This window comes from Trichechus manatus, unplaced genomic scaffold (genome assembly GCF_000243295.1).
Source record: "Trichechus manatus latirostris isolate Lorelei unplaced genomic scaffold, TriManLat1.0 scaffold00030, whole genome shotgun sequence".
Lineage (NCBI taxonomy): Eukaryota > Metazoa > Chordata > Mammalia > Sirenia > Trichechidae > Trichechus > Trichechus manatus.
The window spans coordinates 2,919,155-2,944,577 of NW_004443966.1; the positions used below are offsets into that span (position 1 = coordinate 2,919,155).

Sequence of the window (25,423 nt, forward strand, 5' to 3'; positions counted from 1 at the left end):
ACCATTTATTGAAGAGACTCTTCCTTTCCCATTTCACCAAGTACCCTTGTTGAAAATCAGCTGACGGTATATGTATGGATTTATTTCTGGGGAGATAGTGATTTGGGCGAGCATGAGAATGGATATGCTAACCTAGGTCGAGGAGACAGAAGAGTAGAGGTGGGAAGGGTAGGAATCTTGGGGTGGTGTAGCAAAGTTTGGGTTTAGGCATACCTAGCTTGAGAAGGATTGACACAGTGGCTGCAACAATGGGCTCAAGCATAGCAACTGTTTCGTTCTGTTGTATGTACGGTGGCTGTGAGTCAGAACTGACTCCATGGCATTTAAAAACAACAGCTTGAGATAAAAGCATGTCCAGATGAAGAAGTCTGGCAACTAGCATGAGGATGTACATGTCAATTTAGGAGTCATTCACAGGGAGGTGGTAGTGGATACTTTACAAAAAATGTTATTACCAAGAGAAAGCATAGATAAATACCCAAGAAAACTGGAACTAGAACTCTAGGGAAACCTACATTAGAGTTCCTAGAAGAGTAAAAGAGAGGTGGAACCTAGGTAAATAATTCAAGGACTGAAAAGAAAAACTCAAATGGAAATTCCTAGCAAGGATGAGGAGCCCTGGATGGCCAGTGGTTGAGAGCTCAGCTGCTAACCAAAAGGTCAGCATTTTAAACCCATCAGACGCTCCTTGGAAACTCTATGGGGCAGTTTTACTTTGTCCTGTAGGGATACTATAAGTCGAAATTGACTCAGTGGCAATGGATTTTTAGCAAGGATGATACTCAGTCTTTAAATATTCATTGAACCCCTACCATTTACCAGACACTGTTGTAGAATCTGAAGCTGCAACAGTGAATAAGACAAAGTCCCTGCTTTTCCAGAGATTATGTTGTACTAGGGGAAGGGTAAGAAACAGATAATAAACAAGTAAATAAACTTAGACAGTTTAGGGATATAATGTAAGCACTATGAAGAAAAAAATCCAGGAGGGAGGGTGTGATGGAGGGAATGGTATTTCTCCAATGCCTTCATGCTAATTTACCCTTACAGACTAGGAAATTGAAACTCAGTGGGTTGGTCTAGCTTGTGATTATCACAGTTTTGTGCGGAACTGAAGCTTTTCTCCCTTTGCATCTCCTCACCATCAGTGTTATCGGCCCTTACCGATATTATAGTCAAGACGAAGTTCATAAAAATTATAGTTGTTCATAAAAGTATATAATTATCTGATTCTTGAACATAAAAAGTAGTGGTTTACAAAGATAAAGAGGGATGTTGAGACATATTTTTGTTGATGTTCTCGGTTTGTTGTTAGGTGCCGTCAGGTCAGTTCCGACGAAAAGTCCATTCCAACCCGAAAAAGAGGATCTTCCTCTTTTTCACTGACTCTCTATCTTACCAAGCATGATGTCTTTCTCCAGGGACTGGTCCCTCCTGATAACATGTCCGAAGTACGAGAGACCAAGTCTCATCATCCTTGTTTCTAAGGAGTGTTCTGGCTGTACTTCTTCCAAGACAGATTTGTTTTTTCTTCTGGCAGTCGATGGTACATTCAGTATTCTTTGCCAACACAGTGATTCAAAGACATCAATTCTTCCATTTTGCTTATTCATTATCCAGCTTTTGCATGCATATGAGACGATTGTTGGAAGAAGTACAGCCAGAATGCTCATTAGAAGCAAGGATGACAAGACTTCATCTCACATATTTTGGACATGTTATCGGGAGGGACCAGTCCCTGGAGAAGGACATCGTGCTTAGTAAAGTAGAGGGTCAGCCAAAAAGAGGAAGACCTTCAATGAGATGGATTGACACAGTGGCTGCAACAATGGGCTCAAGCATAACAACAATTGTGAGGATGGCGCAGGACCAGACAGTGTTTCATTCTGTTGTACACAGGGTCGCTATGAGTCAGAACCGACTCGACGGCACCTAACAACAACAACGAGGTGATTGAAAATACCATGGCTTGGGCCAGGCGCATCTAAGTCCTCAAAGTGACATCTTTGCTTTTTAACACTTTAAAGAGGTCTTTCACCCGATAATTTACTTACATGATTGAAATAAATCAATGTATGTATGCAGGCTACAAGTCCCCTGAATTTGTTTCAAAGCTAACAATTTTAAAACCAGTAACACTGGTCTTATAACATTAAAAAAAAAAAAGTTGCTGTCGAGTCGATTCCAACTCACGGCGACCTTGTATATCAAAGTAGAACTGTGCTCCACAAGGTTCTCAGTGGGTGGTTTTTCAGAAGTAGATCTGCAGGTCTTCTCAGGCACTTCTGGATGTACTCGAACTTCCAACCTTTTGGTTAGCAGCTGAGCACATTAACCATTTGCACCACCCAGGGACTCCTGTCTTATACCCCCTTTCTGTTCCCAAGTCCTCCTGTAAAGTCTTTTGAACTCTTTTTGGTATCTTTGCTTTTCCAAAAAGACTTTCTAATCTAACTTGAATCCACAACTCCTGGATCTGGCCATTTAGAGAGAGAGTCAATGTTGGAAAGCATTTACAATTACAGCAGTTTCATAGCATCGTATAAATCGGTGTGTTTTATGCGAGACAGATACTCGTTTTTAGTAAAAGGAGAATAGTTTCTGAGTGCTGCAATGTTGAGTTAGTGCTGTCCTCTTTTTAAAAACTGAAAGCCTTTGTGCTTGTTAACGGTGACTTGTAGCATTTTGTTTTCCATGAACCTGTCTCAGTGTCTGGCTTTTTCAGCAGTATGCTTTCTTTAAAACCTCCTATATGCCATACTTTAGCCCTCTTTAAATTCATTAGATCTCTAAACTTATTCAGAGCAAGGTTATTTCTGTTGGACGACTCTTTGCACCCACAAGCGGCTTTTCTTTTAAAAATATTTGACCACAGTTTATCCACGTAAGCTGGTTTGTCTACCCTGAATTGTGTGCAGAGATGGGAAAGTGATGGACTGTGTCGGTTACAGGCACAGAATTATCCCAGAAGATAGCTCCTAGGGGCCCTGGTGCCTGAATTAAGGAGACTTAGAAATCTACTGGTTAATTAGGTAATTGGTAAACTTGGTTAAATTAATTAGGTAAGCCTGAATGAATCTGTCACTTTTTTGGCAATATGAAATAAAGTATTGAAGTGAAACTTTTAGCCAAAACATCCAAATTTATGCATACAAATATGTTATCCTCTTCAAATAGACCTCTTGGGAGCTGAAGTGCACAAGCCATTTTGGGAACATTTTTTTGAACCACTTTCTGAGCTTTTCGCTTTCCTCAAAGGTGACAAATTATCCTTTGAGAGAAAGTTTAATTTTTTACAACTCTTATGTCATTTCGAGCTAAAGTTGGCAAAAATGTAGTTGATCAAACTAGGTAACTTTTTCAGTGAGAGTTAGGGAGTAACTATTAAAAACTGTAATTACAGACCATCCCAAAAGATATCTTCCAGAAGTGATTTTTATTTTGCAAGGATTCCACTTTAGATGGTATATTCTAGAAGGATGGTTTATCAGATTTGTTAACTTTGTGCCACTTCTCCATTTTCTCTTCTAACAATTAGAAACTTTGTTTTTGACTAGAATAATAAGGTAATAGATACGATCTATCTTATTCGTCTCATGCTAGAATGTACATGATAATTTAATCCTGGTTTTAAAACAGCGGCTTCTATACCCTTTCTGTAATGAATCAGTCCTAAAATTGATGGGACAGTTTTTTACTCTGTATCTCTGGTGGTGACAACTTAAAGTACAAAAAGAACTTCATGTCCGTGGATTTCTGTTTTTGCTGTTGTCACACATGTGTTTCTCTTTTTTTCTGGTTAGATTTATTCTCCTGATCACACCAGCAGTAGTTTCCCATCAAATCCATCAACACCAGTTGGCTCACCCTCACCTCTCACAGGTAGGTTTTTGTCTTATCTAACTACTTAATAACATGTATAGGGCTACTTGGAAATAATTATAAATCCATTGACTTTTCAATAAAGTCCAGTAATAGTCATGAAAAAGAACCCGTTAGTTTTTGACTATGAGAAAAAGCATGTAAACAGAGCCTTCCTGTTCAGTTCATTTTTGCAGAATATTAAAATAATTGCTTGTTTTGAATCTAATTATCTATTTATAGCCTCAATCCTAAAATAATTTGTGGTAATTTCTAAGGGTGATTTTTATAATAGGATAAAAATAAGATTAGGCCATCAGGATGAGAGTAAAATAAATAAAAAATTTTTCTAAGATAGCATAGAAAATAACTTTCTTGTTCTCCACGTTTACTCTGTACCATGTGTAAGACTCAGTGATACATAACCTTGTTTCTGCCAGATTTTCTATATTTTTAGGTGTACAAAGTTATTATGGAGCCCTGGGGGTGTAGTGGCTAAGAGCTCGGCTGCTAACCAAAAGGTTGGCTGTTTGAATCCATGAGCCACTCCTTGAAAACCTTATGGGGCAGTTCTACTCTGTCCTATAGGGTCACTATGAGTCAGAATCGACTCAACGGCAATGGGTTTGGGTTTTTCTTTTTATTTTTTTCTTGTTTCGGTTAAGCTATTTTATATATGTGTGTGTATAATTAATTCTTTGGGACGATGTAGTTTTTTTGCTAAACTAAAGGACTCTGTATGAGTGTGGATAAATACCGTTAGTGGAGGTGAACAAGCAGTTCGGATTTGCGTTACTTTTTCCTGTCATTGTTTCTTTCTTTGTTTTCACATGAGCTTTGAGGAGTTCTAGATACTTTTCGAGAGTATAAATTTGTTGAGACACATTTGTCATTATTATAAATGGGATCTGTTTAGATTTATTAGGAATAAATAAAAGGACAAGAAGATGTTTTATACCTGTTAAAACCAAAAAACCCGTTGGCCAACGAGTCGATTCTGACTGATAGCGACCCTATAGGACAGAGTAGAACTGCCCCATAGAGTTTCCAAGGAGAGGCTGGTGGATTCAAACTGCTGACCTTTGAGCAGCCTGAGCTCTTAACCACTGCTCCGCCAGGCCCTGTTAAGGTATAATTTAAAAACCTGGACTGAGCTGTATTTTTCTGAGCACGCTGAAGAAATGTGTTCATTTGTTCTAAGGAAAATACAGTAGACAGCGGGATAAAACTGCCATATTCTTCCTACAACAGTGCACCTCCAAAATTCCTCCTTTCCCGATGAAGTCATTAGTTATGTCCGTGTAGCTTTTATTTTATTTTAGTTACTTATTTGGCTAAGCCTTTTTGCATTGTTCGGTGCTTCTGAACAGCAGGGCTCTGCGATACCAGGGCGCTCTGCATCACCTGTGCTTTGTGTGTGAGCCTAAGCGGCATTCCAGGGTGGGATGATGAACTGCTGGCAGCTGCTTCCAGCTATTAGTGGTTCTAGCACTTTCTCAGACTCCATGGCCTCAGCTGTCTAGTAAAAGTTGAACAGCTGTTCCCCACATAGACAGAACTATGAAAGAGACCCATTGACTTAAAGTTGTTGTTTAACAAAGGGCTGAAATTACAGGAAGAATGATGTAAATGTAACCCTACGCACCCTCTTGGCACAGTTTTACTAAAATTATCAGCGTCATTTCTGCCACAGCCTCTTTGACTTTCTCATCTGAGGCGTCCACATCAGCCCTCACTGGATGTTGTCCCTGCCTCTCCTCTACCTAGTAAGATAGCTGCGAAGGGGTCCTTTGGTTTCCGTTAACACCAGGTAGGAAGGCGGGTGCAGAGGAGTTCAGCATCCTTGAAGGGACGTCAGTGGAATGGAGAACCAGAAACTTAGACACTTTGTTAAAAAGAATGCTCCAAAGTACAATCTCACATTTCATCTTCCATCTTTATTTGATGTTTAATGGGTGATATTCTCTTTGCCCTCTTAATTCAGATGATTAATGAATATCGAGACTGTTGAATTGTGTAATTAAGGAATTGATAGGCTTTTTCAATTCAGCAGTCATGATCAGAGAAAAATACTTCATCATGTTCCTGCCGAAACAGTGCACCCAGGGCTGGTTTTTTACAGGTGTCTCTCTCTCTCGTCTCCTGCGTCGTGTTTCCCTCTTACCTCTGCATCCTCCCACACACCCCAAGAGGGCAGAGCAGAGATGAAAAAGAAGGCGGAAGAAAGGAGAGCAAATATATGATGAAACATGCACAGTTGAAGGAAGAAAAACAAGCAGAGCTCCTGTACGATTATTTCCTACGTTGTGTGGTGGTGGTGGTGCTAGGTGCTGTTGAGTCAGTTCTAACGCATAGTGACCCCACGTGCAGTAGGACAGAACACTGCCCGGTCCCGCGCCGTCTTCATGATCTCTGCTGTGTTTGAGCCTGTTGTTGCAGCCACTGTGTCAGTCCATCTCATTGAGAGTCTTCCTCTTTTTCGCTGATCCTCTACCAAGCATGATGCCCTTCTCCAGGGACTAGTCCCACCTTGTGTGGTAGTCTCCCGTTATCTAGAGTGGAAACACTGTCTTCTGTGTGCTGTTTGTACTGGACCTATTCCTTACGCCTGAGTGTTGGACAGACAGCACAGGCCTTGTGAGGAGGGATACGCAGGGGCAGAGCCACACATCTTCAAAGGCAATCATTCTTGTTTAAATCCCCCTCAATTTTCTTGGGAACTTTTCAGACCAGAAGCATACATTTCTACCTACAGAATGCTTGTGAGGAAGCTTCTAAGATGATGACGATGATTGGGATGTTTTAGGCTGAAAGGAAGAGAAACAACTCTTGTCTGGACTGGTTTGAACAGTAAGGGGATTTTTGTTACCTTGTATACCAAGAAGCCCATAGCCAGAGCAAGTTCCTGGCCTGGTACGTCAGGGCTCCTGCTCTGCTTCTTTGAGGTGGCAGGACAGCAGTCCCAGGTACCACATGTGGACATAATAATGTCCAACAGTAGAAAGAGGACCCTGTCTTCCTTGAGTCTTTTAAGAATCCTTTTGTGACAGATGGCCTTCGTGTCTCATCGGCCAGCATTGGGTCTAATGCAGTTGCTCACAACAGGGATGGGGCCACCATGTTTATCTTGGACATTAGGATTTATCCCAAGTGCTAAGAATAGAATTACTCTCTCCTGAGTCACATTCGGGAATATAGACACCCTTCTGAACAAAATCAGAGCTCTTGCAGCAAGGTAGGAGAGAGGAATGGCAGTGTTGTCTGTGATTTGGCCATGTTGATGGTTGTTACCAGTGATTTACAGTCGTCATCTGTGATTTAACTATGTTAGGATTCTACTTCAACCAAGTGCGTTATAGGAGGATAGTCCGCTGTATAATAAAACAGAACAGGTTTGAGTGTATACAGACTGATACACACTAAAAATGCGGAGTATATCTGTATCTTTCCCAGTTTGATGGATTACATTTTGGGATAGACATTGGCATACTTTCTTCATATCACTATTGTACAGAATGAGTGTAGGTGACTTCTTAATAACTCAGTGCTTGTAATCTGATTCGCCAACACTAAGCTCACGAGGAACCACGAAAACTGCCTGTTCTTGCAAAGCACATGCGTGCTGACAATTCTGAGGTGTTTAAACATACAGCTTTTGTTAATATTCCACACGGATTTAAGTAATTTGATCAGCCGTCTGTCACAAGTCTATCAACCAAAGAGGGGAGTGGGGAGGTGGAGGAAAATGATTGGAAGGTAAGATACTGAAAACATAAGGGGAAATTTTTCTTTTGAATAATTTAGACAGCTCTTTTTCAGAATAAGTTGTGATTAACCTTACAGTCATAAAAATTCTTAATTCTGCATCAGAGTTTAGAAAGCACTCACTCACTGGGCACGGGTGACATGTTGGCTGGCTGTTTTTTTGTATGAATTCTTCATATAGTTACTGCGTTTTTCTGGTTGCCAGGTTCTACTTGTTCATTATTAAATTATTGTATAAGCTTGTGTGTTAATGAGCAAATGTAGATTGTCCATAATTTATTTGTATAGCTGCTTCAAGATTATGTTTGTATGTCTAGCAGGAAACCTTTAATGTTCCTCAAAATAATTAGCTTGTATTTTTCTTATAGGTAAAATATTTCTTAGTTGATGAAGTATATAACATTTTTTTCTTACAATTTTCATGTTTAAAATTTTTTGTATGATCACAACAGTATGCATATAAATTAATTATGAAATCTAATCAGGTTATTAAGAAAATGTACATCCAACTTTTTAACTTGTAAAATGTGTAATTGATATGAATATAATTACTAGGTAGTTAGTAATTAAATGGCATTCAGCTAAGTGAACAGGTCTAATTTACCTTAATTTTTGTGACAGTGCACTACAGTCTTACATTAGCTTCCTAAATGTGGCAAGATTGACCTGTAGCAAAAGGCTGTAGTGGAAAACAGTTTTAAACTTCATTTTGCAAAAAGTGAGAAAAGTTAAGTAAACCTTCAACTTCCAACTCCAGGTTTCTAATACAATTCGGGTTTTCACTGAAGCTTATATATATATATAAAAAGTGAACGGTCTTTATATTTTCTATAAATAACTGATATTTTCAAAAACACAATCATGGACTAGTAAAGGTTTTAGATCCGTTGTTCGTCTTTGTCCTTTTAAAGCAATTTTGGAATGAAGCAAGGCCATTCAAACACTCCATTTTCCTCACCACCCAGATGCGTGAATCCTTCCTCTCGTGTTATCGTCTTTATGTTTTTAAATGCTTTTTATTCTTTCCACTCTTACTTTCTGTCTCCTCTCTTTATCTTTCTACTTTCTTTATTTTTTTTTATCCTTGTTACTTTTCTGAAGTTGAAGAATAAACAACACCAAAAGTTTTTCTAATGATACTTCCCGCATTAAATAATACGTTTTGGTGTAAGTTTTGTTGGGGAATTTTTTAACAGATAATCCTGTGTGCATTTACAGTCATTTGAAATTGGTGTGCCCTGGCATCACCAGAGGTAGTGTAAGTTACTATGACCATTTTGTAGAGCATTGCAGCCTTGTGAATCAAGGGTCATAAATATGTTCATCCCCTTTAATTCAGAAACGTTGCTGATCCTCAAGACATATTCCCAAGAAAGGGGTGGGGGAAAGATTTACTATACCGTTATTCATAACAGCCAGAAAATCGAAAGCAGTCAAAATGTTCAGCAGTAACATAATGGTGGTTAAGCAAATGATGATGTAGAGAATCAGGAGCATATTATGTAGTCATTAACAGCATGTCATAAAAACTGTGTAAAACCGTGAAAGCAGGAAATGATACAAAATCATGTACATTATAAGTACATTTTCTCAAGATGTATACATATGGACAGTGTCTGAAAAATATACAAACATAAAAGTAGTTATCAAGTATAGGTTTTTTCTCAACTCCCTGAAGTATTTTACAAAATAGTGTAAAAAGAGTTTTACATTTTATTGGGCTTGTAAGTAGCCAGTACTACGCTGAAGACTGAACAAACATTTTCACATAAATTTATTTCCAGTTATTGAATACTTTCAACCTTGATGACTGAGGTAACCCAGGTGTGTGGGGGCTTTTGGGTTTTGTTTTAACAGGTACCACTCAGTGGCCCAGACCTGGAGGGCAAGCTCCTTCATCCCCAAGCTATGAAAACTCACTCCACTCCCTGGTAAGAAACCCTTAGAAACATACAGGTCACGTTTATCTGACAGTTTGGGTTTGTTTTTTTTTTTTAAAGTAAATCTTGCGTAACAATGAAGAAACAGTAGGATAGCATTACACACGAATTCTTTGCTAACAAATGGCCCGATTTAGTTGAAGAATATAGGACACATTCAGTGTGCCTTTTGCCATCTGTTCTCTGGGACACCCCGTTTCTGATCTCAAGACAGCTGGTATTAAAATTCTGTCATGGATTTCTGTTTCTTTGAAAAATCTAGAGCTGAATTTTTCTATACTTTTCTGTCTACAGATAAGAGGAAAACTTTTTTAAAAAGACCAAAAAAGGCAAGAAAATTAATTTAGTGATTCAAAATGGTTGTGTTTTACTCTCTCATGCAGTGATACTCTGTATAGTTTACTACATTTCCATTAAAATTTTAAAGTATAATAGCAGTTATTTTTGTCATGAAGAATACCATTTTCCTATAGCAAAGAATGTATTATGCAAATTGTACAAGCAAAAATGTTACTTAACAAACCATAGGGAGCCTTACTAGGTACTGAGTGTGAAGAATTTGTGGTTGAATGTTAACTACTGTTGCTTTACTATGCTTATGTTTCTAACACAGAATTACAAAGTTTAATTAAAAATAAAATAAGAATGATTTGATGGAATGCTAAGCTATGCTTATCATTCAATAGTTCCAGGTTGCAAATGAAAAAGTTCTTTTTCTGTGACTAACAGAACATTTTAAATTAAAAGTTTCTTCTCACGTATTTTGTAAGCAAATATAAGAAGTGTGTGCTGTTTAGATGCTAACCTTATAACTTTGCTGCTAAGTCCCAGCTTTCTCATAACTTAATGCAGGTAGATCTCGCAGGTCTCTGCGTTAACTTACTAACATTTGATGCTGACATGCACATCAGCTATTTCCTCATCTCTTTTGGAGTTAATCTTAACCTGTGCTTTGCCTCCTGTTCTGTCTTGACTTTGCCAGAAAAATCGAGTTGAGCAGCAACTTCACGAGCATTTGCAAGATGCAATGTCCTTCTTAAAGGATGTCTGTGAGGTACTATTTCTTTTAGATGGTGCCTTTTTTGTGTTTCAGTTAATTAAACTTCCCATTATCCATTTTAAATCCTCAAGCTGTACAGACTTCAGTCTTTTAAAATCGAACAATTGACCATTTCGGTTTTTGTAGCAGCATGTAAGAATAGACTTTTGTTCTTTTACATTGTTGAGAGTGATTCTTCTTAAAAGAGCTCTGCTGGCATGTGCTTTTCATTTTTAAAATTCTAATATGTATGTGTATGGGGGCATGTGTTTATCCCTAGACGGACAATGTCGTTTGCTAAGTTTTGTCCAAGAGCGTATTTTAATGTGTTCACAATTTAAGATAGGTATGTTTTATTCACTTAAAACAAAATTACGACTTGAACTTGATGGATTTGAGGACCCCTCCCCAAATTGCCATCATTTCGAAGGATCACTATTAAAGTACAGGTTGTCCTCCTTTATCAACTATAACTGAGTATCAGACAGAGCCTTCATCTTTCATAGAAGCTAAAAGAAATAACCTCATTGTAGATTGGTAAATTCCTTTTCCGAAGCGGTCATTTGTTTCTGAAGCTTTGTTCATTTAGCGTAGTCTGCAGAGAAGCTTTCTTCTGTGGGTTTGTAGTGTAGGCAATTGCTTTTGAAGCCACTTGATACCGCATTTCACTTGCTATCTTCCACGTGTCCCAAAGTAGAAACATAGCAGTTTAAGGAATCTAACAGGCATCAGCAATGACCTCCATGTTTTTTGTTGTTGGTTTTTTTCCAATCCCTACAGCAATCTCGAATGGAGGATCGTTTAGACAGACTGGATGATGCCATCCATGTGCTGCGGAACCATGCTGTGGGACCTTCCACCAGTTTGCCTGCTGGTCACAGTGATATACACAGTTTATTGGGACCATCCCATAATGCGCCAGTTGGAAGCCTCAATTCAAACTATGGAGGATCAAGCCTTGTTTCAAGCAGTCGATCAGCTTCAATGGTGAAATAGTGCTCTCTTTTCTTTCTTTTTTAAAATAATCCCTAAAGCCTGTTGTCCTAAATGTTTTTCATAGTTGTAGTAACCCCAAGGAAGTATGCAATTTTAAATCAAGAGAATCTATGCTCATTTTACTTCTAATTTTGGCCAAGTACCTTGATCATGTGAAAATAGGTAGTAGGTAACTCACCTGCAAGTGTTTTGTGTCTTACAGATTCTTTGGGGGAAAGGGTTTTTTTTTTTTTTTTTTTTTTTTTAAAAAAAAAGAAGTTAAAGAGTAGCTTTAAAGAATTTTCTTCACTGTCTTGGGCCGGGGTATTGGCTCTGTATTGGCTCAGAAAATCCTACGATGACAATATGCAAAAAGCAGACATTTTTTGCAGAGAACATTTTAGTTTATACTTGGATTTTTTCCAGATGTGTAATAATTGGCAGAACATTTTTTTTTTCTTGAAATGGTGTATAAGAAGTCTGAATAGTAAAAGCAGTAAAGCAAGACTGAATTTCAAGGATACTGGTCTAGGAAAACTGTTTATTGTAATTTGGAACCAACCTTCAATAGCAGAAGGAATGTGAAACCCTAATTTGCACAGGTCCAAATTTAAACTTTATTCCCAAATAAAGAAAAAATGGAGGGGTAGTTTTAGAACAGCTGTAATGTAAGTAACAATAAAAGCAATTTTAGATTAATCCCCAAAGAGAATAAAATAATTCAGTCCATCTTTTTAAAAACATGGTAATTCTTTAGAGGGGGAAAAAAAGTAGACTTCTACAGCCACGCACATAAAAAAGAAAAAACTATTTTGAATGTCTTATATTATTTTTTATCCAAATTGTCTTGTAAAGGAAGAAAATGCTTTTTGAACAGATTTAACTGATACCACGTGTTTGCATGTTTATGGCATGCTTTTTAAGGCTCGTTGCATGCTGTGAAATATTCTCTATGAAGCAGACTCCTAGCTGTAAGCCGTGTGATGGAGACAAAACTCACCTATCATCAGAATAATTAGGTGCCCAGTGCTGAAGGCTGGTGTCTATAAAATAGGATTGGTTCCAGATTCTCACATTCACGAGTCAGACAGCCATCTGTGTTCATGTTGGAGCCACTGAAGTAAACATCAAACAGGGCTTCCAGGTTTCCTAACAACAGTGTTTTCAGCAACCTGGCTGACATTAGATGTCGGTATATCTTACAACCAATTTAAAAGAAAAAGTCAGAAAAATCTTGAAATTCAGGCTCCTTTTACGTTAGTCTTTGTTGCTATTTACAAGCTAATAAACATGAAAACATTTGTGCATTATAAAGCACATAGAAATGTAAGGTGGTTTGTTGTTATTTCTTAGTAGTGATAATAAAATCATTTTCATAGTATGATAAGGCTCATCAGATGGCATTTGTTGCAAAGATGAGTGGAGAACAGGAAATTAATTATTTGCTACACTAGCGGGATCCTTATTTAGAAGAATGACTTGAAAGTAAATGTACTCGAATTCTCAGTTCATCTCAACTGCAGTTTTCTTATTTGTCACCTCTGATTAATTGTTTTTAATTCTTCATTGTTACCAGCTCACTGCTCCTATTCCAATTTGTCTTCTACAATGTTTGATAAACCTCTTGCCTACAATATTTTATATACCTAAATGTGGAGTTTGTATAAAATTGAACTTCAGTCTTTGAGAGGTTGTCTTTACCAACTTTGGGTACACCTTGACAGGAAAAGAGATTTTTCAAATATCCAGTGCTCCTAAACCATGTAGAAGCCTCAAGCATTTTAAAGGGACTAGCAGAGGGATAAATTGTTTCATTAGATATCATCCTAAAACTTTTAAATAAGAAAGTTAAAAAGTTTCTGTCAAGGCAAGTCCGACTCATGGTTGACCCCCATATGTGTCAAAGTAGAACTGTGCTCCATACAGTTTTCAGTGGCTGATTTTTTTAGAAGTAGATTGCCAGGCCTTTCTTCCAAGCCACCTCTGGGTGGACTCCAGTCTCCAGACTTTCACTGGCAGTTGAGCGCATTAACCATTTGCAACCACCCAGGGACTCCAGTTAATAAAGTAGCTCCCACTATATTCTCTAGAAATGTGTTGCCTACTTCAGAACATCCACAAAAGCTCTGCCAAAGATATTCTTTAAAAAAGAAAAATCTCAGAGTGGTCTAGAATAAAGGGTCTTCTGCAACCTGAGATGACTCTGGCTGAGTCTGAGCAGCAGCATCCGTGCCACAGCAGCTAAGCTCAAGTTCTTGTTCCGTCTGCCTAGTAAGGCCTTCTCTTCATCCTTATAACCTCAGACAGCACAGAGCTGCTGAAAATCTGCCAGACACCATCGACTCTCTCCACCCCATCCCGACATAATCATGAGTACTTTCCAAAGGTGGAGTTCTACCTTTGAGATATAAAGCTATCAGCTGGCAAAATCTGACACCATTAAGTGAGTCAGTATTCATCTCCCCTTCTTCAGAAATGAGTTTTTTGCTGTGGGTCCTCAGTTCACAACTTCAGCAAAAAGACCAGAGGGCAGAATGAAACGAAGACCACGCAGTCTGCCCGAGACGCTCCCAGATAACGTTAGACAAGCTGTTGAGGAAGACTCATCTTATCCTGGTGGCGCTTACCGTGTCTGAGGACTTCCAACTTTACCACCAGGAGTCCTTCATCTTGCTTATATGCTCAGAATCTCTTTTCCTATTCTTGGAGGGTGTGTGATATTGGGGACACATTGCTATAACCATTGCCAGCCATCATCAAGAGTTAATCAGTCTTCTGCTTTTTTTGTCCCCTCTTGCCTCCATGTGTTCTAACTGATCGTAATTAAGAAATGCGTTGATTTTACATTGTGGAATCATTTTTCTTTTTTCTTTTTTACTTCTCTTTTTTTCCAGAAGCTTGTATACTTTCTTTTTGCATAACAAGTATACTATCGTGGCGTAAATCCTACATGGACATGTTAACTAAAATTCTGTCCTTGGTCATGGAAATAGCTTTTGTTATCGATAACCTTTCTCCACGGTGTTTTTAGTTGTAATTGGATTATGCCCCCGTGATCATCCACAGCTGAGTCTTGATTCGTAGGCGCTCCACCTTCTTGCCTTGTAGTTCAAATAGTTGTCTTATATTTTAAATTGTTCTATAAATTTTTTTTGCTATTTCACACAAGTCAATAAGACTGCCACCTGCCCAAAATATATGTTAATAGGAGTCAATAACAAAAAGACTTGCTTTTGACTGTTTTTTTTTAAACTGAATATATTTGATTAACATCAGAGTTTAGAATTAAATGAGGTATCAAACACAGAAGGCTTTTGACATATTATAGTTATCTAATAGACACACAAAAATTAAATTTCCCGGAAGATTGTTACATCAGAAGAAGAAACTAGAAAATGAGTAATCCCTACTCCTTCTTGTATAATTAGTGTAGCCAGCCAGGCATAGTTCTTATACCTGCTCTTATTTTTGAATAGGGTTAAGACTTTCATTTACTTAATTTCTCACTCCTTTTCAGTATTTTTATGTATTTTTCTATAATTGCTTAATGCAGATATAAAATTTGAGTTTTTTGTTAAAACATTCTTATTAGTATTTGATAATGATGTATCTTTAAAATTTTAAAATATAAAATCAGAATTTTTAGAACTATTGAAGTATCAGCATTGGGCTTTCGATTTGCTTCCATTTATTTAGTATAATAATAAACTTTTCGAATAAACTGACAGAAAAGATGATATTAAGTGGAAAACAGAATGAATGAGATCATTCATTTCATTGAGGCATTATAAAGACACCTTGGCACTGCAGAGTTACTGTGCATCCCATCTCTTTATAGCTGCTCTGTCTGAGTTATGGGCCCAACAAGATAGCTGTCTCCCAGGTAGCACTTTTATCTTACAGAAAGTACTCGGTTATTCCTCAGTCGGACGGTGATTTCAACTTTAAACCAAAGTGCGATTACAATCTTCTTGTATTGATGGAAGCTTGATGCAGATCTTTAAAAGTTTCTTATTTATGATACAAGGTAACATTCTATCCATGACTAGTTTGATTTCATTGTTACACGTACTGAGGAAATTTAATTCAGCCATGTCTCTCAATTATTTTTTGGTATTGCTTGGGGTTTTTGTTGTTTAATCCGTGGTTGAAGATGTAGTGTTTTTGTATGAGAGCAGTGTAAACAAAGTTAAATCACAGAATTTAAAACTGCCTCATAGAATCTTTTAAGTATAAATTGTGTCTGTTTTCTGAATTCTAAAGCAATTAGAGAAACTATGTTTTTCTTAGTTCTAAGAGACTTAAGATTAAGTTATTAAAGGCTAACAGGCAAAATAGGGTAATATTTTTATTTAAAACTACCTCAGCACTTTTATCACTTAAATCAAAATTAATTTGGAATCATTTCAACCTTCCATTTAGACAATATTTAATTTTGTTAGTATGGATTGTCTCTGTATGCTGCGGAAATTGAGTATGTAGGTTTCAACTGAATATAAAGATAACTGTTTTGCTTTTTATAGTTCAAAATTGTACAAAATGACAAAATTTTTAAGTTTGGAAACCATAGAGGCTATATTTTACGGAAATCTCATTTACAATGAACTATAACAAATGGAATACTACTAAGTTTCTACCATAAAACTCCTGGTAAAACAAAATACCTTGGAATGGACCACGTAAAGATCCTTTAATCAGTCTGTAGATTAATACTGATAAATTTAAATCATTAGTTCAGTGAATAGTACAAATGGAACAAATTATTAGAATAGAATTCAAAATCAGAGACATTCATACTGAGTCCTTTTCAGTCTGTCCCTTAATTCACAAGACCTCTTATTCATCAACTAATTAGATTTAACATTTTTCCATTGTGGTGCTAAAGCTGTTGGTCAAATTAAATGAAAACAGGTCTCTTGTCGAGTTCTCCCTCGAAAGTAAGGCCGTATGCAGATTGTGAAGATTCAGGATGATGTCATTGAATGGGATGGGCCTTTTATTCTGAAATGAAGCTCTTCATAATAATTGAAATTTAGAGCATAGCCAGCGGAGGGGTTTGCCTTTCCCTGCTGCTCCCCAGTAGCTGCAGCCTGTCAGCTGTATGCTAACGAGATGAACCATTAAAACAGGGTTCTCTCTGGCTGGCCCCACAGGCCTTGGGCTCAGACAAAGAACTGTTTATACACCTGTTGTGTGTGTGGACAGAGTTGTTTGAATGTGGAGCTGGAGATTAAAGGGAGGACGTGGGAGCCAGGGTGAGCAAGGGTTAAAGAGAACTATAAGAACTGTGAAAGTCAAACGCTCCGGAAAATATATGAGGGCCATTTGCTAGGGGAATCAAGTTACAAAGAAAAAGTTTCTGCTAACTTCATTAAGATGAAAAACTCCAGACTTCAAGCTTTCTGCTTGTCTGAGGCCGTTTTTAAAGGCGTGTATTTTTGCTCTGTGTGCCAATTTAAAAAAATTTTTTGGAATCCAATAATGTAGGTTAACAGAAATATTTGCTAGCAATTATGTCCCAAAACAAACTTAGCAAGCATTCTGATTTTCCTTAAGGGAAAAGGCAAATCTCTAAGATTCATCATTTAGTTAATGATCCTGTGTCTGCCAAGCTTTTCATCAAAAGGAGGTGATAGAACATTTTTACTAGTTGAGCTTCAGGAAATCAAAAATTTATACTAACAAAATAAAAAAATCAGAATTCAGCAGATGCATCATCACTTAAATGAGTGAAAATTCAGCTCAATGGTAGTGTCTTAAGAGCTGTGAAATGAATTTCACTTGTGTAATACATAGTAAATACATGTCTGAATTTTAGAAGGCTGTGTTCTACTAAGTTACTTCATGGGATAGTTTAAAATACTAGGCAACACTAGATTTAGCACATATTACCAAAGATCATAGGAATCCTTTAAGTTTTACGCCCAGATTATTATAAACACAGACATAGAGAAATCTCAGCTTTTACTCTATACTGCAGCAATTTCCCTGGCCAGTCAGAATTGTTCTAATGATATTCTTTCTTCAGTATAAGCCTAGGCTTCTAAGATTCCGAAGAATTTGCAGCTATATATTGTTTATACCCCATCTATTTTTTAATGGGTTTTTGAACTGACCTTCGTCTCAGAAAATTGAGTAGTTTATAGCTAGAAGGGAGGCACCTCTCCTGTGCTGAGAATAAATGTGACCAGGACGCCCTTGAGGCAGGGTTTCATGAAACACTGAAGAAGTCATTTCTCCCTTGAAGACAGTTTTCCCAGTCCACTCCTGCACTAGTGCTTGCCTTTGTTGGATTTAATTTTTTAGGTTTTTCTCAGGGTCTTTTTTTTTTTTTTTTGGTGGGGTGGAATCTAAAGGCTTATGGAAAGTTTCGGGGGTGGCAAGGACGGTGGAAGTGAGCCATACTTCCTGCGATCCCTTCTCAGCTTTTAAGATTTTCTAATTCTAATGGAGTAGCACGTGTGCAGAGTAGAAAAAGGGTAGAGTCGATGCTTGGTTATCCAAGGGAACGGTGACACATGTATTCTCCACAGTGATTTTAAAATTATCTGTGGAGCACATTAAGTGGGCTTCTAAATACATTAAAGATAAAGAATACAGGTGGAGGACAGATAGTCCTCTCCAAGTGTGGCGGAAGGCCCAGGATATTCTAATTACATCCACTACCAAATAACCTGCATTTCCTAAAACTTTGCTTTGGTTGCTTTTATACTTTGGTTTAGCTGACAAGAAACCAAAGGATAAACTTGCACTGGGGTATTTATATCTTTTAAGGTAAAATCCGTACTGAGACATGAAAGTTAAAAGCTACATTAATTAAGAGGGATTCAGGGCTTGGCAGTTTACTAGGATTGAAGGGTTTATTGAAAAATGGTGGTTCTCATGTATAACTGCAGGCAATAAACCTATTTAATTAAAGCCTTCATCTTCTAGTAGACTCGACCGCTGCCGTTGTAATAAAAAGCTTCGTCTGAGCAGTTTTTCTGAAAACGCTGCAATAGCTGAAGACTTGGTAGTGGTTGTGTGTTTGACCTTCTCAAGTTAACTGTTTGGTGTGTGAGTTTGATTAAAGCTCAGAATAAACTCTATGGCATATTTGTTGCCTGGCAATGCAGAACTTGTCTTCAGTTATTTTAATTTTTTTTGCTTTTGCCACTGTTTTACAATTTTTGAGAGGAGGCAGAAGAAGAATAGACAAGACACGGTGTAGTTTGTATAGGTGAGGAGGGGAGGGGATGCCACAGTGTAGATAAGTACTGTTGTTACCTGGAATATAGCAGTATTTTGTTAAATTTAAGTGGCTAAGAGCTCAGGCTGCTAACTAAAAGGTCAGCAGTTTGAATCCACCAGCCGCTCCTTGGAAACCCTATGGGGCGGTTCTTCTCTGTCCTATTGGGTCACTGTGATTCAGAATTGACTCGATGGTGGTGGGTTTGGTTTTGGTTTATATGGAATAAGGAGCCCTGGTAGCACAGTGGTTAAGTCGGCAGCTAACCAGAAGGTCAGCAGTTCAAATCCACCAGCTGCTCCTTGGAAACCCTATGGGACAGTTCTACTCTGTCCTGTAGGGTCGATATGAGTCGGAATCAACTCGACAGCATGGGGTTTGGTTTGGGTTTTTTTTTTGGATTTGGAATAAAGGAGTCCTGGTGTGACAGTGTGAAAGGTTGGTGGTTGAAACCCAGCAGTAACTCCACTGGAGAAAGATACAGCAGTCTGCTCCTGTAAAGATTACAGCCTTGGAAATCCTATGGGGCAGTTCTACTCTGTCATCTAGGATTGCTATGAGTTGGAATTAACTGGGCGGCAACGGGTTTAGTTTTTTTTTGTTATGTGGAATAGGTTTTCAGATTGGTTATGTAAGATCATTTATACACCACCCTATAATGAGGATTGCTTGATGGCTTATAGAGCATTTTATCTCTGTTAACTGGAGAGGAATTCATACTGAGTACTTTTACAACAACTCTTTGGAATAGATATAGTTTTAAATTTTCATATTTAAAAAAAATAACATTTTGGTGTGATTAAAAAGCACTGTTACTATCAAGTCTTTTGAAATTCCTCACCAAAAAATAAAAAAGTATCATCCAAAAAAGGTTGCTAGATTCAGGTGAGTGATACTGTTCTCTCTGTTAAACCCAAGAACAGAATTGAACTACCTAACATTTTCTTTTTTTAATTCTAGGTTGGAACTCATCGGGAAGACTCTGTCAGTCTCAACGGCAATCATTCAGTCCTGTCCAGTACCGTCACTGCTTCAAGCACGGACCTGAACCATAAATCACAGGAAAATTATAGGGGTAATGATATTGCTTGGTTTTCAGGGGTGATGCAGGCAGAGAGAGCACTTAAACACCACCACCTTTCTCACAACCAAATCAACAACTGTGAATCACAAGTTATCTCAGCTGCGGGAATTCAAAAGCAGTGATACCACATGAAATAGGCAGTAGGTAGTTAAGGTTCCAGCTGGCCCCTTTGACTGCTTATCAGTGAATGAAACTGCATGCTAGCTGTTGTTATTTATTCATCATCTTACCTGTTCCTGCGTGTGTGTGGTGCCTTTCTTCCTTCATCAGTTTCCCTCACGAGTGAGCCTTCATGGTCTTGACAGCAATGAGAAAGATATTTCTGAGTATGTTGAGTGCTCTGAAGGATGGTAGCCATTCTTTGGGACCTTATAATCTGATTAGAGAGACAGATAATTCTGATAAAAAGCAAACTGATAAATCTTATCCTAGAGCTTACATAAATATATACAAATACATAGCTAACACTAAGACCACAGTAAAGTTCTCCCAGTTCCCTTTAACCATGATTCCCATTTTATTGTGTTTATCCAGGAAAAGGTTAGGCTTGTTTCCTTTACCCGGGCAGCGTCTGAGAAGTTAGTTTCTAAACATTGTATTGAGTTTCTCATACTTTGTTCAACTGTTAGGTAGTGCCTGGAACTGAGCATTAGACAGGCCGTCATGGTCAGGCTTGTTCTTCTAAATACAGAAGCTACGAAATGACTTTCTTGAAATTTTGTGGGTATTCTTGCCGGCTCTGAATAGTATGCTTTCCAGCATCTTCAGATTTCTGTGATGGCCCTGTAACAGCTAAGGATATGCACCATCTAGAAGTTTGACAGTCTTGCTGTAATTCCTGAATGAATCTGGTGTAACGGCTAAGGATATGCACCAACTAGAAGTTTGACAGTCTTTCTGTAATTCCTAAATGAATCTGGCCACTTAGTTTGTGTTTCATTGGACTCTTTTGTTAGGTGGCTTGCAAAGTCAGTCTGGAACTGTTGTTCCCGCAGAAATCAAGACTGAAAACAAAGAGAAGGATGAAAACCTTCATGAGCTCCCCTCGTCAGATGACATGAAGTCGGATGATGAATCCTCCCAAAAAGATATCAAAGTTTCATCTAGAGGAAGAACAAGGTATTTGTCACCATCCTGGTGTTAAATCTCACTCATTCGCCATGGGTGTAAATACTTGGAGAATTGTCACGCAATTGTTAAATGCCAACCATGTACTACACACTCTGTTGGGATTTTATGTCTATTATTTAATCCTCACAGCATCCTTAAAAGGCAGGCATATGAAAAAACTCTGGCATATAAAGAATTTAATAATTTGCCCAGGTATTGAATGAGATACAAACCCAGATTTATCTGATTTCAAAATTATGTCTTGCATTATATCATACCATTTTAGGGCCTACACATAAAAAAGAATTATGTCTCTGCCCTGATTTCTTACAGTCTCTGAAGGTAAAACAATTAGAGGACAAAATCGCTAAAACAAGTTAAAGTGTGTGGTGCAGACATTTAGATTTATTGAATCAATAAATATTTGGACATGCTAATTTAAGCCTAAGTATGTGGTAGAACTATTATATGATTCAAACCAGGTGTCGGCAAACTACAGCCCATTGTCTGTTTCTTTAAATAAAGCTTTATTGGAATACAGCTACCCCCCATTCAATTATGTGTTTTCTGTGGCAGCTTTCTCGCTGCGACAGCAGATTTGCATTTGCCAATTCTTGGTTTAAACAATAATTTGAAAAGATGGATGGAATACACAGGAATCAAATCGACTACATTTGTGAAAGAGATGATGGAGAACCTCAGTATCATCAGGCAGAACAAGACCGGGGCCGACTGCGGAACAGACAATCAACTGCTCAGATACAGATTCAAATTGAAGCTGAAGAAAATTAAAATAAGCCCACTAGAGCCAAAGTACGACCTTCAGTACATTCCACCTGAATTAATTTATAGACCATCTCAAGAATAGCTTTAACAGACACATTGAACACATGACCAAAATGGATGTCAGAAGAGATACTGAAGCTTGCTCTTGAATGTAGAACAGCTAAAGCAAATGGAAGAAATGATGAAGTAAAAAAGCTGAACAGGAGATTTCAAAGGGCAGCTCGAGAAGACAAAGTGAAGTATTAAATAAACATGCAAAGACCTGAAGTTAGAAAACCAAAAGAGAAGAACACGCTCAGCATTTCTTAAGCTGAGAGAAGTGAAGAAAAAATTCAAGTCTCGGGTTGCAATTTTGAAGGATTTTATGGGCAAAATACTAAATGATGCAAGAAGCATCAAAAGAAGATGGAAGGAATACACAGAGGCACTGTACCAAAAAGAATTGGTCAAAGTTCAACCATTTCAGAAGGTAGCATATGATCAAGAACTGATGGCACTGAAGGAAGAAGTCCAAGCTGCACTGATGGGAATGGCGAAAAACAAGGCTCCAGGAATTGCGGAATATCAATTGAGATGTTTCAGTGAACAGATGCAGCGCTGAAAGTGCTCACTCGTCTGTGCCAAGAAATTTGGAAGACAGCTACTTGGCCACCCAACTGGAAGAGATCCATATATGTGCCCATTCCAAAGAAAGGTGATCCAACAGAGTGTGGAAATCATGGAACAATTTCATTAAAATCATGCAAGTAAAATTTGGCTGGAGGTAATTCAAAAGTGGTTGCAGCAGTACATTGACAGGGAACTGCCAGAAATTCAAGCAGGATTTAGAAGAGGATGTGGAACCAGGGATATCATTGCTGGTGTTAGATGGATCTTGGCTGCAAGCAGAGAATACCAGAAAGGTGTTTACTTGTGTTTCATTGACTAGGCAAAGGCATTCGACTGTGTGAATCATAAGAAATAATGGATAACATTGCAAAGAATGGGAATTCCAGAACACTTACTTGTGGTCATACAGAACCTGTACATAGACCAAGAGGCAGTCATTCGAACAGAATAAGGAGACGCTAACCAAAACCAAACCCGTTGATGTCGACTCGATTCTGACTCATAGCGACCCTGTAGGGCAGAGTAGAACTGCCCCATAGGATTTCCAGTGAGCAGCTGGTGGATTTGAACTGCTGACCTTTTTGTTAGCAACCAAACGCCTAACCACTGTGCATGGTTTAACATCACAAAAAGTGTGTATCGGGGTTGTATACTTTCACCATACTTATTCAGTTTGTATGCTGAGCAAGTAATTTGAGAAGCTGGACTATATAAAGAACAGCGTATCATCAGGATTAGAGGAAGACTCATTAACAACTTGGAATATGCAGATGACACAACCTTACTTGCTGAAAGTGAAGAAGACTTGAAGCACTTACTCATAAAGACTACAGCCTTCAGTGTGGATTACACCTCAACATAACACAGAAATCCTCCCAACTGGACCAATAAGCAACATCATGATAAACAGAGAAAAGATTGAAGTTCTTAAGGATTTTATTTTACTTGGATTCACAGTCAGTGCCCATGGAAGCAGCAGTCAAGAAATCAAGTGACATATTGCATTAGACAAATCTGTTGCAAAAGACCTCTTCAAAGTGTTAAAAAGCAAAGATATCACCTTAAGGATTAAGATGTGCCTGACTCAAGCCATGGTATACAAAGGCTACATAATGAATAAGGAAACCGAAGAAGAATTGATACCTTTGAATTATGGTGCTGGTGAAGAATATTGAATATACTATGGACTGCCAGAAGAACGAAAAAATCTGTCTTGGAAGAAGTATAGCCAGAATGCTCCTTAGAAGCAAGGATGACGAGACTTCATCTCACATACTTTGGACATGTTATCAGGAGGGATCAGTCCCTGGAGAAGGACATCATGCTTGGTGTAAAGTAGAGGGTCAGCGAAAAAGAGGAAGACCTTCAACGAGATGGATTGACACAGTGGCCGCAACAGTGGGCTCGAGCATGACGAAGATTGTGAGGATGGCAAAGGACCGGGCAGTGTTTTGTTCTGTCATACATAGGGTCGCTGTGAGTCGGAACCAGCTCAACAGCATCTAACAACAACAACAACATGGAAAAGGAAGACATCCGGATGGGCTAATGTCAGGGAAGATTTCCCAGAAGTTGGGCTTGACCTTGCTTTGACGTATGGATATAGACAAGTAGTACATTACTTTCAGATGACTTCCAGATTCTTCCTTTGGACTTTGTGTTAAAATTAGATGATTTGGTATATTTGTGGTACATCCTATTATCTCTTGATATATCCATTTATCAGTAATATATATCACATGTATATATTAATTTATAAAACATTGTTCTTTGTGCTAAATTATGGTACAAAAACATTACAGTTATTTTGTAGATATAACTAAAAGAACCAGCATGGTCTTTGCTGTCATTTATATACTTAAAAGGTGTCTTTTGCCTTTTGACATTCTCTCACCTGGACATTTCTGTTGGGAAAAAAGAAATCTTAAGATCCTACTGCTGTCATTTTAATACGCATTGTACTTCACTGTGTAGGGGCATGAGGAAGTAAAAAGTAGGACAGAGAATCCAGAGACCATTCGTTTGAGGCATCTTATTTATTTCTTAGTTTTATTATTCAAGTACAATTTTAAGGAAAAGAATTTGCAGTGTTCTAAGTGCCAAAACTTACTTCATCTTTCCTCCTCATTCATCTTCTTATCTTGTAGGTCAGGGGTCAGCAGACTTCTGCTGTGAAGGAGCCAAAAACCAAAAACAGCAAACCCACTGCCATCGAGCTGATTCTGACTCATAGCAACCCTATAGGACAAAGTAGAACTGCCCCATAGCGTTTCCAAGACTCTAATCCTTACAGAAGCAGACTGCCACATCTTTCTCACGCACAGCGGCTGGTGGGTTGGAACCGCTGACCTTTCGGTTGGCAAACAAGTGCTTTAACCACTGCACCACCAGGGCTTTTTCGGAAAGGGGCAGATAGTAAATATTTTAGGTTTTGTGGTCCATATCGTCTGTCACAACTATTGAACTCTCTCTGCCATTATCACAAAAGCTACCAAAGATAATATATTAAACGAATGGGCATGACTGTGTTCCAATAAAATTTCATTTATAAAAACAGTGGCCAACCCACAGGCCATGGTTTATATAGGTTATCAGAAATTGAGAGGCAGTGTAATATAGGTAAAGAACATGGCCTTTGGCTTAGGACCATAGTCTCATGGGACAACTCGGTCAGTTGACGTAATATAGTTCATAAAGTTTATGTTGTAGATCTAGCTTGGTGAGTAGTATCTGGGATCTTAAAAATTTGTGAGCAGCCATCTAAGATGTAACTATTGGTCTGTGTTCATCTGGAGCAAAAGAAAAAGATGGAAACCAAAGACTCAGAAAAGAAAATCGTCTTCAGGACTGAGTCTGCACAGACCTTGGCCTCATCTACCCTGAGACCAGAAGAACTAGATGGTGCCTGCCGTACACTATCAGCCCTTCTGATCAGGGTCACAATAGATGGATCCTGATAGAATGGAAGGAGAATGTGGAGCAGAACTCAAATTCTTGAACAGTCCACACTTAACTGGACTGCATGA

The 25,423-nt window shown here is 38.2% G+C and overlaps 1 protein-coding gene across 8 annotated transcripts in view; it reads left to right on the forward strand.

Moving 5' to 3' along the window:
- Window positions 1-25,423, forward strand: part of TCF12 (transcription factor 12) — a 357,906-nt gene that overhangs the window by 315,258 nt on the left and 17,225 nt on the right. For 6 of the 8 annotated variants that reach the window (XM_004374600.2, XM_023729662.1, XM_023729664.1 and 3 more), the window contains 5 exons: window positions 3,804-3,882; window positions 9,484-9,557; window positions 11,386-11,592; window positions 19,769-19,883; window positions 20,849-21,011. In XM_004374600.2, coding sequence (XP_004374657.1) covers window positions 3,804-3,882; window positions 9,484-9,557; window positions 11,386-11,592; window positions 19,769-19,883; window positions 20,849-21,011 — 638 coding nt within the window. Of the gene's footprint in view, window positions 1-3,803; window positions 3,883-9,483; window positions 9,558-10,548; window positions 10,621-11,385; window positions 11,593-19,768; window positions 19,884-20,848; window positions 21,012-25,423 lie in introns of all 8 variants that reach the window. The other 2 variants (XM_004374599.2, XM_023729663.1) reach the window with 2 other exon arrangements.